Source organism: Ciconia boyciana, chromosome 5, assembly GCF_034638445.1.
Source record: "Ciconia boyciana chromosome 5, ASM3463844v1, whole genome shotgun sequence".
Classification (NCBI taxonomy): Eukaryota; Metazoa; Chordata; class Aves; order Ciconiiformes; family Ciconiidae; genus Ciconia; species Ciconia boyciana.
The window spans coordinates 26245253-26259039 of record NC_132938.1 but is presented as its reverse complement, the minus strand read 5'-3'; the positions used below and the strand labels follow the sequence as shown (position 1 = coordinate 26259039).

Sequence of the window (13787 nt, the reverse complement as noted above, 5' to 3'; positions counted from 1 at the left end):
TTGGTTTTACTGCCCTGGAAGGTTCCATCCTTCACGTTACCTTTACAAAACACCAAGAACAAGTAAACCTAAGAGGCTTGTATAAGATTTTAATCTCTGTGGAGTAGAGCTTACCTTGTCTTGCAAGTATGATCCAAACTATAGGGAGCAACGGGAGAATGCGAAGACATTGGTAAGAACAGTAAGAAAAAAATGTGATCCTAAAGTAATTCGGGTTGAAAGGGACCTCAGGGGGCGTCTCTAGTCCAACCTCCTCACACTGGAGGAGAAAGGAGGGGACTGAAAAGCAACAGGTTTAGTGTCCTCCCATTTTCTCCTGAGAGCCTCTTGGTTTCTCTCCTCCCATGTCCTCTTAACCCCTTGTCTTCATCTCTGGCTTTTTCAAAACTGAACATGTGAGGGGAGAAAGGATGTCCTGGTGCAGCCTCTCATGCACAAGATGATGGGCAGGAGGCAAGAACCTCAGAAACCAGCAGTGGGAAGGAGACATGAAGGTGGAGGAGAGTGGGGCGAACAAAACTGGTGGGGAAGGCAGAACTGATGACGTACAGAAATGTGCAAGATGGATATGGGGCAGAACTGGTAAGAGAACTGGAGGAAAGGCACAGACCACCTTAAATACCAGCATCATGTAAGCTGCTGATACAAGCAAGGGCAGGAGGAGTAGGACTGCATTTTTACTGGTCTAGTAAATGGGTTGAGAGGCTTCTGAAGGTGTTTAAAAGTTGTTTGAATTAGCCGGTGTTCTGGCTTTCATTTAGGTGACCCTGTCTGACTCCAGAACTGGCACCTGCTGTCTAATGGCTTTCAGCCTCAACCCTGTAGCGCGGAAGAGAAATAGCACACGTTTGTTGAGTAACGTCTTCATGCCTTCCTCTTTACAGCAGCAGCAACTTCAGTTCACTAAGAATGATGATTAGTCCTTGCTGCAGTCTTTTTAGACTCCTTTTGCACATTATTGTAGCGTTGCATAAGAAATACTCTTTCACTCCTTGGGTAAAATGTTTGAAAGGCAGAATGAACAGCTAGTGCTCTGCTTTGAGTCTATTAGAGCACCGCCTCAAAAGACTGTACGGGGAAGCTGTGAAAAGGAGATCAAAGTGGGGAGACTAATAAGAAGTTCTTAGCAGACGTGTGCTCAGGGACTTTTGGGGTGCAGGCTATAAAGGGAGGATGAGCACTGCAGATCTAGAGTGATCAAATTAGCTGTCTTCTTTCCTTTCAGCTCTTCCTCTTTGAATGTTCTTATCTTTGACTTCCTTCCTTCAGGTTCATGCAGATTTTCGTTTCACTTCAGAAGTGCTGTTATTCCCGTTCTGCTGGAACTAATCAGATGTCATCTCTTGTTTATTCTGAACAATGCTGAAAAATTCTTTTAGAGTCTTTTCTCTAATCCAACCTTGAAAATTGTTGCAATTTCCAGAGAGCATGTTCTTTTTATTTTCCTTTGAAAATCATTTTCCCTCTCTCATCTTTTTAATGCAGCTCAATTTTTGACATTTTATTTTCCATTTTTTAATTCTCAAACTGCGCACCATCATCAGTATCATGAATGCTGAGGCAGGAGTCAGAGCATGGAAAATGTACAGGTCGCAGACTAAAAGCAGCTGGTTATGTCTTCATATTCTCAGCAACAAAGGTTGACTTGAGACAGGAAAAAAGTGTTTAAAGTCCAGAGGGCTTTCCAGTCAGACTGGGAGAATTTCAAAGTAGGTCAGACTGGCTGACGGTGTCACGTTAAGCCTTGCTCCGAGCCGGTTTTAAAAAGAACTCAGGAAAGTCCTTTTCCACTCTTTACATTCTTTTGAGACTAACAGAAAGGACAGGGCTGTCATTTGAAATAAAAGTGGAATGTCTCAAAGATAATCCTGTGAGCTGGGTGACTGCTTGTATGATAAAAACACTTTTGTGAATCAGAAAAAAAGGTGAAAAGCTGTATTTGTCACTGAAAATACTGTGGTGTTTCAGACTCATTAAAGTTGTTACGAATCCTGACTGGTGGGTGACACTGGAAACTTCATTACAAAGCATCTCAAATTGTAATGATTGTGATTTTGTATGATATGATTGAGGCACATTTTAGAGGAAGATATTAATGGCTTCAGTGGATGATCTAAGCAGCGTGAGAAAAGTGGAAGAGACAGTTCTTTTGTTTAGCTGTCTTGAGCAATGGATGCTGGAGTGTAGGAGCAAATCATGGGGAAGAGATGTTTACACATGAATAGACTATACCCTAAAAAGCAGCAAACAACTTACAGCGTGCTTTGTTTTGTTTGCCTAAAAAAAAACCAAACCTTTAATATACAAATACCGCAAATGACTTGTCTAATAGTTTACTTCTAGCTCATCTTTCAGTGATGCCCTGTACTAGTGGATCACCTGCAAGGCTATAGGTATGCAGACATTGCTTTAAGTTTCATCTTGATAAATTTCTCAACTTAGTGAGTGCAAAAGCCTGCCTCCTTGTCTCGGCATAAAAAGGTGTGCTCAAAAGTGAATGGAATGCCATGAAAAACAGATTGCTCAAGAGAACAGGTAATTTTCACAATCTAGGTTATTTTTTAAGTAAGTACTTAATACCCACTAGTTTGACAAGTGCGAAGGCACTCTCAGTGTACTGACCTGGGAAAAGTGGTGATAAAAGAAAGAACAGTCTCCCTTAAAAGTTTAAGGCAACGTCTGTTTCTGTCAGACTCTCAGTAAAATCACATGCATCATTCCAAAGGTAAATCACAAAATCAGAAAGTGGAAGACTTCACTGAGTATATCCTCCCATCACATTATTCTTCAAAACATTCTTTTTTAGTATACTGTCTCAGTTCAGTATCTCAAATGATTTATTTGACTGATGGAACAATACAAACCAGCGTAAACAAAATATTCTGGTTAAATCCACATAGTACTTTTCTACAGAAATATTATTTACCTCAAATTGATTTAAAGATGTAACAGTCAGTTTTCCTAGGACAAGATGATTGCACCTGAGATCAGATGGAGTAACCCTATGCTCACACTCTGCCCTATTTCCCTTCCTACATTGTATGGATGTAAATACTTTTAAGTCCACATGTTACGTTTTATAGCTTCTTTTACTTTAGGGTAAGGTGCTTTATTCAATACATACATAATCTAAGCAAGACAGTGAAACCTCTAGTAAGGAATACCTCAGACAAGCAATCTTTGTCTTAAGAACACCCCTGTTTCAAACATTATCCCCTGAGGCTTCTGATACTGTATTGTTCAGCCTCTGCTAAAAGGCACCACTGTTGGTGAACACATTTTTCTGACAGGTTTAACACTATATATTCTGCACTGCATTTCAGAGAAAAAAAAAGATCCATATGAAAAAGTAACTAAAATAATTTATGTCTGAAAACATTAACTCAGCATAGGAACAATATGAAAGAGCTATTGCTATGTTCTATGACTCATTTGGCAGTAACACCATGTTTACAGATACCTGATGTAGAGCTCTACTCCAACATGGACAGAAAGGCTTCTTGATGAAAAATAATGACGAAATTAAAGTAAAAATAAATCCAGGATGTAATGATTGATAGGTGAAACACTAGACTTTTCTTGACGGTCTTCGTTTGAAAAATAAACAAGCTTTTAACCAGGTATTAGATTCTGCTTGCCAGCATAGAACAACAGAAAAAACCACTTTAAAAAATAGGCCTTTTTACAAGCTACTGAATGCTTTCACTGATGTCCAGATCTTTAAAACTGAAAACTGCTGACGATTAAGTGTATGGAGCAAGTACACAGTCCTCAGTAATCCACGCTGAGGAGTTGTTCTCCTGGGCTAAAGTGTGTATACAAGAATGACCCCTGGTCAAGTAAGTACAAGCGTGTGTCTCTTCCAGCAGCCAGAGAAGACTACTAGAGAAGAGTACGTTTATTCCCCCTAAAGTGTAGAAGCCAGAGAAGCCCTGGGTATGATGCAGTGTTTTGCAGCAACTAAACATTATTTTGTAATACATTTTTGAAAAGATGCTTTCAGAAATAAAGCAGTGCCAGACGATGGAAGTGTCATGGACATAACGGTTGGTGGGAGCTGTATCCTACCTTTGGGCTAGCGAGTCTGCTTACCAGTTGCATTTTCCCTCTTTTTCCCATGTTGTAGTAATGTTAGCTGCTCAATACGGCATAAATGCCAATGAATGTCAAGCTTTGTTTGCCTTTTCAGCCGCCAAGGGGCTTTCTTACTTTTGTTCACATTACTGTTAGGTTTTTTTTACATTCTGCGCAAGGGGGTTTGAAGACTGTACCCCTTCTACTTACCCAGAAAGATATCTCAAATCTGTTAAATTACAGGGTGGCAGCAAATACCTTATTTCAGGGATAGTGAAAATTTCATCTCTAAATAACAAAAGATGGAAAAGTCACGATGCGTGTGACAGCAGAACAGGGACCACACAAACAGACCTTTCTGTCCTCTCTTATTTGCACTCACAAAAGTTACCATGTGCAAAGCAGATACATGGTTTCTCATCTCTGACAAACAGGATAGTGTTTCCTCATGCTCTATTTCATTAATTTTACAATGTATGAACTATGCTTCTATGATTAAACATATTCAGATGTTAACTACAATTAAAAAGCATTTAAATACAATTCATGAGTGTATCAAGAGGAAAAACATACAAAATAGCTGACAGAAACATAATAAACAATGAAAATCCAGGAGAACAGGCTACATAAAACATTGGAAGGTTCTTGCTGTCTACAAGGTCCACTAGCCTGAACAAATTCTGAGGTTCACAGCTCAGGATTTTAAGTTAAGGATATGGACAAATTATCAGTCGCTAGTGTTATTATGAAACGTCATTCCTGCTGCTCAGTTATGCTCTGTCTAGCTACTGCCTCAGAGAAAAGGTGATTGCTCCGACATACGACCTCCCCACCCAAAGCAATTTTCTCATAACTTCTATTCGCAACTTCCTTTCTATGCCCCAAAACTGTATTTCTGAATTGTCAGTAACTCCATTTGATAAAAAGGTTCGTAATGTTTAAAGCCCAAATTAAACCCAAAGTGCTACTCGGGTAACACATCTGAGAGGAGATTATTTTGGGGGTGTTTCAATTGCCAAACAAAAGGGAAATTTTCTATTCCTTGCATATTAAAAAGATTACATTGGCCTGCAATGTTGTTCAGCCATTGGAATTAAGAAATAGACATAAATGAATACAAAAGTATGGGTCAGCAAATATAGAGCTTTACCCATAGTCTTAACTGGCTCAGAACATTTCTTTTCAGTATAATTCTGTATGCATATCCTCCACAATTTTAATTTAGGAAAGTTAATGCCTATTACTGTACAACTCTTGCAACACAAAGTGTTATGTAAGTGGTACAGATTATTATGATGTTATTGCTACTGTAAAAAATATTTAACAAGCAGAACACTACGATAATTCATTCATGTTGGCTAAAACTAAATACTGAAACCAACTTTTGAAATATACATTTTTCACTGACAGTTAGGATGCATACAATGGAAATGGTCATTTGGGCTAAAATGTTTTAAAAAACTTTACATTTTAATTTGCTTCATACATCATCTACAACTGAAAGGGTCAACATTTAGAATCCATATTTAAGTCAATGCTAATATCAATAAACTTCAGTTTAAATTAATGCAAAGGATATACTCTAATGGAAAAGAAATTACTTGCTTTACTAACTACTTCTAAAGTCTAAAAGTCTGAAAGAGTTTCAAAATGTTGTTCAATATTGTATGTGCAAAACCGCGTTTAGTGTCTTCAAAGAACTCTAAGTGGCCAGACATCTCTCATGCCATCTCGTCTATCTGCATACATTAAAGACATTAGGTCTGTGGTTTCTGTTAAGTCCCATGGTGACAACTGCTGGGAAACTGTCACTCTTGTGCTTTCAAACAACTGCTCTGGATATGTGAAATTTGCAGAACTGGAAGCAATAGCTGGAAAGCATCCTGAATATAAGTAGTACTGTTGCAACCCTAATGGGGAGAGAAAACATGTGGTTCATCAGTATTTCAGGAATTCATCAGGTATTTCAGGAATTACACTGTACTTTTTAAATAAACTTTTTTTTAAACATCTGCATCATGCTATATTAGTATATGTATTCACACAAGACTTTAGAATCTGTAGATAACAAAAACGATAACTTACAACAGTTTACAGCTAACAAGGATAGCCTGAATCACTATATAAAAATCTGATTTCCCCTCAGTTTGAACTCTTGGACATTTTTGTTTGTAGTGTGAGTAGAATAAAATACCACAGTGTTCAGAAGTAGATTTGACTTTTAAAATACAAACCAGCTAGGCTTTCCATCAACAGAACTAAATTTGAATTTGCTGTAGGTGGAAGAAACATCACTGAAATTAACAGTTTGAATTATTATAATGGTTTTAACATGTAGTACTATTTTTGGAATTTCTAATACCGAACAGTATAGCAGCTTGTAATTCTCCATGAACCTAGGCTGTACTAATACATATTTGTATACAAATATGGGATTTAAGAAGTACAAAACATCATATTCCACAATTCTGGACATTCCCAGATTTTGCAATTCTTGGAGCACAGAAAGATACGTCAGCTGCAATAGCAAATTTATCCTATAACAAAAGGAACTGTACAGTAATCTTTACTACAGCTCTACTCAACTCTCCATAATTTTCCTTAAAGCTATTGTAAACTCAGTGCAAAATTGCTTATTGTCAAACAATCTTTTCCTCATTTTTAAGGGAACACAGCTATTAGATACAGAATGACAACTTGTAGTCACTACTACATGTTTATTTATGGTTAAAGAGAAGTGTGATCTAATTAGCAGAGTTAAAATAATTCATGCTGCAGATAGTACACATTTTAGTACTTTACGAGCACATTACTCCCTCTTGACCTCTTCTCAGTAAAACTGAGGCACATTTTACTCACTGTGCTTTTCTGATGAAAAATAGCTCATGGTGTCTAATAGAAGAGGTCACTCATAGATCATGGTGTCTAATAAAAGTAATCACTCCTGAACATTTTGGTGATGTCTGACACATGGTTATCCATGTGCTGACAAAGCCTGCTGCTAGACTGTGAATCTTTGCATAAATCTAAATGTCTGTGGATGGGAAGCACTGTAGCATACCTGCACCTGAAATTTTAAAGAAAAGAGTAGTCTGCAACTATCTGTGAATCAGAAATACTATGCAGTATTTGAAGTAGGTAAGTAAGAATAGACTTATCCCAGGCAACTTGTGAATAGGTTAGAAAAGGGCTAAACTGCACATTGCAAACTGTCTGCTGTGCTCTGACCCATACAGCAGCAGAATCTAAGAGCTGGCCAGTCTCACTTCAGTCATACAGTTCTTAAGAATCTGTAGTAAATGCAGTATTACTACTATAGTATTTGTGGGAGAGGCTGAACACAAAAACGAGAGGTTTATGAGCTGGCACTGAACAGCCAGAACGATATTGTCATTACTTTTTATATAGTTCTTTCTTCAGACATATATGTGACTGTTTCATTTCAAAATCATTTTACTAGAACATTTCTTAATGTGAAAAAAGTGAAGGCTTACCTCTAATAGCACACTGTTGATGATGGGGTTGAGAACCTCTGCCTTCATACTGCTCTGTAAACCGGAAAATAGAATGAAATGCCAGGACGAGAAATACATTTAACAGAAATATACTGATATCTGAGAAGTGGTTTTATGAATTCTATAAAGGTCTTGCTTCACCTTGATTCTTATTCAGACCGTTTATCACAGTATTCCTGACAACTGTGTCTACATTTCATACACACTTCAGTAGACCCTACGTATTTCTATCACCAGGTACAATGAACTAAGACGGGCCCAGGGTTTTATTTTGTCATCGATTTAGGTACCACAGAGTTTCAAATTGCTTGGTTTCCTACGGATGTGAGATTTATGTGATGACATTGTCTGTCCATCTGTCTGTCAGTGCCCTTTTCATCTCCCCCAAAATTTTTTAACCCCTTGCTCATTTTCAAGGAAACAAGGAGGAAAAATACAGGTCAGAAGGAAAATTAAGTTCTTAGAAGTTTCATAAATATCTGTGGTTAGGAGGAAATGAAAGGCCCAGATTAGCTCCCCTACAGAAGGAAAAACAGGTGAAACTCAGATCCCCAAACTGGAGGCAGTATATGTTGAGCTGGACAACGCAGGCTGGCCAGTAAACATAGCTCAGCATGCATAGTGTTTTTCTCAACCACCTGATAGGAATAAAGATGGGTATGATGAGTGGTAACACTACTAGAGGCTAGAAAATCGAGATTTGTCAGCTCCTCTGCTTGTTAAAATGGCAAAAGTTCTTTCCTTTTTTTATTCTCACTGTTCTTTGCACTGTTTTTTTTTAGAATGACAGTAACCTCCAGCAAGAGTTGCTTTCTTTCAATACCGAATGGTGGACTTTATTAGAACAAAGGAAACACAATACTGGTTAATTTAACTGAAGGATTTCCACTTACAACCTTGTAGCTTTCATATTACAGACTTACAGAAACATGAAACACCTTAATTTTAGTTTGGAGAAAGATGGCAGAACAAAGGGAAGATGGTTAGAGAAAAGAAGAGCAATTTTACTGTCAGTTACTAGAAAATCCATTATGAAGTGCACTGTTTAGTTGATTGTCGATAAACTGAAACAGATAGAGAGCAGTATCAATTAAATACTATTGACTGTATGAAGTTTGAAAGAATCTTGTGTAGCAAGCAAAGCTATTATTTCTTACTTCTGCATTACTGCTCACTCGGAAACATCGCCAACATTATAGACTGTGTGTACAGCCAGCACTACAACTAATGTCTGAATTATACAGATATAACTATAGGGATGGCATTATGTTTGAAAAAACCAGTATTTTCTGTTCTAAGCCATTTCTCAGTTTCCCACGAGTTAATGCACTTTGCAGGATACTGGAATGTGTTTGTGAGCCCAGGTGCTGTTGGCAGGTTAAGGAGGAAGTTGAACCACTGGGACATGCAGGAAGATGTAGATTTTCTACAATCCTGTGTGACAGTACTCCTTACTTTCCTACTGATCATGGTGAGCAGAAGGCCCACATCTTCCTCCAAAAGCTTACAGGGATGGGACAACACATAAAGATCACCAGACTGCCCTACTAAAATGCTCTTCTATAGAGTATTTTGGCAGCAGGAAGTGTCTTTGTGCTCAATTTCTTATGTGTCCACACAAATGTCCACAAAAACAATCAGGTCCTAAAAACTGAGTACAGAGTTGATAAGAACAAAACCTACTGCAATGCTTATGAAAGCTTTCGGTTCCAATTTTCTGAGCTGGGCCAGCTTAATATTTCATGTGCAATTTATTTTTATATGTCTGTGCATGTATTTATTGCAAGTGTCACCAAAGATATACTAAAATACAATCCCAAAATGCAAAATAAGCAGTTTCTCCCAGAGTAATGGGAAGGAATGTAAATTATTCAGAATAAAAGCAACCCAATAAATCATGTTCTCTACAAATAACTCTGAAAAAAGTTGCTCAGAGATGTGCTGGAAGAGCTCATGGGAGAACTGGGAAAATTCCCTTTGATGTACATTCAAGTTTTCATGGAGTAATCAGGAGAGCCAGATTTTGTTCTTCTCTGACATTTACAGAACAATTTCAGCAACAGCACAATTTTTGCCTCTGGATCCTGCTAGAATACTCAGATGTCAGTCATCTTTGAAACATCTTGAAAGGCAGGATACTATTTCTAGCAAAGATGTTCACAGATAAAGGGATGTTCCTAAATGGAATATCTTGAGATACAAGACATAGTGATTTTTTTTAAGATGGATGACCAAACTGATTTTCTAATCTCTTAAACCTTTTGAAAACACAGTGGCCTTGGGCCAGGGGATTTAGCAAAGGCTAAGAAGACAACTCATGAGAACATCTTAAGGTACTGGAAGTGTTATCTGTTAATGACTTTTACATAAATGCATTCAAAAGGGATAGGCTGAGTAGAAGAAAATATCAAGTCGTGGGACTTCAAATGTGGGGCTCTTTCAGTATGAGAAGGTAAGAAGTGCTGAGCGGTGGTCAGGAAAAATGGGAAATGGTGTCTAGAAAGAGAGATTTTAGAAGGCAGGGGAGACACTGCAGTCTATCAAGGCTTATAAACTTTCTCTGCAACAGGGAATCCGCTGTAAAAATGCTCTGTGTTCTTGATCAGAGGAAAGAAGTGCCTTCTTTGCTGGTACCTCATGTAAAGCCACCGGACTCATGTAGCAATTTCTCTTTCAAGAAATGAACTATGTTAAAAAAAGTCCAAATGTTACAGAAAATGCTGTTATCTTACCCCAGCTGCTGTTAAAGAATCGGAAAACTTCTTTGATAAAGATGAAACTTCATTGCACATGGCACTTGTTAAACTGGTTTAAGAAAAAGAGAGACAAATATAAAAATACATCCTTGTCCTGTCAATGGATAAAAACCTTATGACTGTCCCAGGAACAAACTTAATCTTAGAAGCCAAGAATGTTCTTAAGGCAATTTTGCTTCTAGTAATTTTTAAAATATTTTGGGGCAGACTTTGTTCATGATATAGTTTTTATATTCCTCCACTGAAAAATCCATTGCTGACTACAGCAGCAAAATGATGTCATGTTGGCTCAAACACTAATCTTTTTTCACAGGGCAATGTTTCAATTTTTTAAATTCTAAACTTCTAGTTTAACTATTGTTTTTCTGATGATTGCAGCAACACAACTCCTAGAAATACTGTTGGAAATAAATCAAACTTTAATGAGAACAGTGAGAAGTTTCCTATCTAAGCAACAAAACATCTACTCTGTACTAAAAGAGGAAGTACCCTTGTGGTTAAAATACGAGAGAACAAGGAGATCTAGTTCTACACCTAGATCTTTCACTGTTTTGCTAAACATTTACAAGTGCATCATATAGAACCTCATCCTGCAAGGTGCACCATACCTTAGCTCTAATTCTGAAAAATACTTGTTTGAGTACTTTGTTTTAGCATTAAGTGTTCCTATGGACTTTGCTATTGTTACTACCATTCCTAAGGATAAACACTTGCTTAAATACTTTACTTGCTTAGGACTCAAGTGCTTACAACATCTTAACATCAAAACCCACTGAAATCAGCAGACTCGATTACTACAGAGAGCTTGAGACTTGAATTTTGAGTCCCACTAGATAAACTGACTTCTTGAATTTATGTATGTTTTGTTGTAGTTTACTACAAAGTTGCTGACAAATGTGGTCTTACTGTTTAGAACTACAGATAAACACTAGACAATGAAACTCCATTGGCAGATAACAAGACTGCATTATGCACTCTAGACGCAAATTCTATATATGCTAGCACAGTATCTTTTGCAGAGGGAACAGGAAATGCAACCCAAATTAGCATGTACATTTACTTGCTGGAGCAGAAACAACTTTCAGCCTATGAATAGGTCATGTTTTTGTAAACATACATATGTTAGCCATGTCAAAAAATGACAGGCAGCCTATGTAACTTGATTACATGAGAAAATCTAGCACCAGGACCCATAAAGCCAATGCTGTTTGTTATTCCATGAACTTATGGTGCTTTCAAGTGCCAAAAGCTGAATGGAACTTCATGAGTTTTAAGCAAATGTCAAATGTTCATATATGAAGTACATAATACTTACTTCGTCAGTACTTTTGCTTGATCTTGAGCTGTTTTTTCTACTTCCTGCCCATGTAGGATTAATTCTGCTACTTTATGAAGCTGTTCAATACAACGAGCAGTTACCTCAGCCAGGCTTTCAATGGATAGCATGTAGATTTCCTTAAATTAAAAACAGGGAATAATATAATCAATAATAACAACACTGATAAATATACATATAGATATATATGTATAAAAGAATTTGAAACATAGGAGCCCTCCTTACCCCAATTGGAAATACCACCATATACATAGTGAAGTAATATCAGCCATAATGTCATCCTCACAAACAATACCAGAAAATGAAATATCCACAGATTATAAAATACAGACCTTATACTTATCCTGAAAAATTAGTAAGAACAAGTCTACCATTTATTTGAATGGGAACTAGGCCAGGCTCTTGGATTTTCTAACATAGCACTTTTAAACCTAGTCCGAACAAACACAAAGATCCCTTAACTCTAGAGTAAGTCATAATTACTTTCATATGGAGCCAAAAGTATTGAGTCATCCCTCAGATGAATCTCCAGAGTACAAATGGATAATACTCCCAATAAAAAAGTGGCTTTTATCAGCAACAATAAAAAATTCTACCTAGCACTATGGCGTTACAGTTTTCACAAGCTGATGCCAGCTGGAAATCTGCAATCGCATAAAAATCTGTAATATATACAGTGTAACTGTCTCCTTCTTTGGACCTTTTTTGTAAGGAAACATGACAGATAATTTCTTTATTAGAATTCATTCACAAAATCTTGACAAAGATATCAACCACATTTAATATGGCTATAACTTGGCGTAAAATATCAGTCACAATTAATCTCATCAACAAGAGGTGTTGTCTAAACGGACACAATATTTTTAGGCTTAAGTGCTATCTTTCATAAAGAGAATGAATACTTGTGGTTTGCCTAAATTATATTTCTGTTTTGTCTGTTTGTGATTTAAACTGTTTAAGAGTTTAAATAAAATTTGAGAATTTTTTCCATGTATTGTCACTGAGAGAAAGAGATGCCAAGGAATGTTGAAATCCGACTTTCAATGTGCTATCAACATTACACCACAGAATCCCTCAGCTCAGTGTATGTTGTGTATACACATGCATACACACGAAAACATAGATACAAAAAAATAAAAACAATGCGATAGGCAGAGGACCTGCTACTTTGATGTTTACTTATGGGAACAGACTAACAGTAAAAATATTTACATAAGTTAGTTTCCTATTGGGTCTACAGTGAATAGTTACATATTAGTATTTCTTAATACTTCCATGGGTTTAAAAAATAAGGACAACATATAAAACCAACACACAAAGATGAAGAAGTAATCTTATCAAAACAAAATATGACAATTTGCTTCATGAAACTTATCCTCCAAAAGCTATTTTACCTCCACAGTTTTGTTTTTATTTACTTCTGTTTTATCACCATCAATTTTATCTCCTTTTTCAGTCTTTTCTTCACCAGGTTCTCCAGGCTTTTCTTTTAGCTTCTCTTCTATGTCTACTGGGGTGGAAAAGCTGGCTTCTTCCAGCCATTCATGAGCTTTTTTCCTAGCCTGCCAAACAAAGAACCCAACCCCAAAGTTCAGTTCAAATAGGGAATATCAAATTATGTTCCTGAACATTAATTAACATTAATTACTTCCTTTTTACATTCTGAAGTTTAAACATATCAAGCCTCTGCGTGGCATTTAGTTAAGTGTATATTTAAGAAACTGTAGGGAGAAGCATTTCTGACTGCATAAAGATGGATCAGCCAGGGATAATTCCTCTACAGGTACGACATTCCTAATCAACGCATAAAGTTGGCATTAATACCAAAGTTACTAATATTTCAGCTTTACGAGGTATCTTTCAAAGGAATTTACATAGAAATAATTTTCCTAAATAAAAAAATAAGGTGGGATAAAAAAAGAAAAAAAATATTGGAGAGGTAAGAGAGATGTACTAAATTCTAAAAGGAAAAACGAATAGAAAATCACTGTATCTTCAGCTGCCTTCCCAGGCGTGAAAGTAGACCAAAGTGGAAAAGCCTTTAAGTTTTATACAACTTCAGACTACTGTTATAATTAGTAGAAAATTTATGATGTCTCTTTTTTA

At 36.8% G+C, this 13787-nt stretch overlaps 1 protein-coding gene across 3 annotated transcripts in view; it reads right to left on the bottom strand.

The window, feature by feature from the left end:
* Nucleotides 1–2816: 2816 nt before the first annotated feature.
* FAM114A1 (family with sequence similarity 114 member A1) overlaps nucleotides 2817–13787 on the bottom strand; it is a 39084-nt gene continuing 28113 nt past the window's right edge. For 2 of the 3 annotated variants that reach the window (XM_072861255.1, XM_072861256.1), the window contains exons 10-14: nucleotides 13076–13243; nucleotides 11661–11800; nucleotides 10322–10394; nucleotides 7569–7622; nucleotides 2818–5984 (exon numbers count right to left, since the gene is read on the bottom strand). In XM_072861255.1, coding sequence (XP_072717356.1) covers nucleotides 5883–5984; nucleotides 7569–7622; nucleotides 10322–10394; nucleotides 11661–11800; nucleotides 13076–13243 — 537 coding nt within the window. In that variant the 3' untranslated portion in view covers nucleotides 2818–5882. Of the gene's footprint in view, nucleotides 5985–7568; nucleotides 7623–10321; nucleotides 10395–11660; nucleotides 11801–13075; nucleotides 13244–13787 lie in introns of all 3 variants that reach the window. The other variant, XM_072861257.1, reaches the window with a different exon arrangement.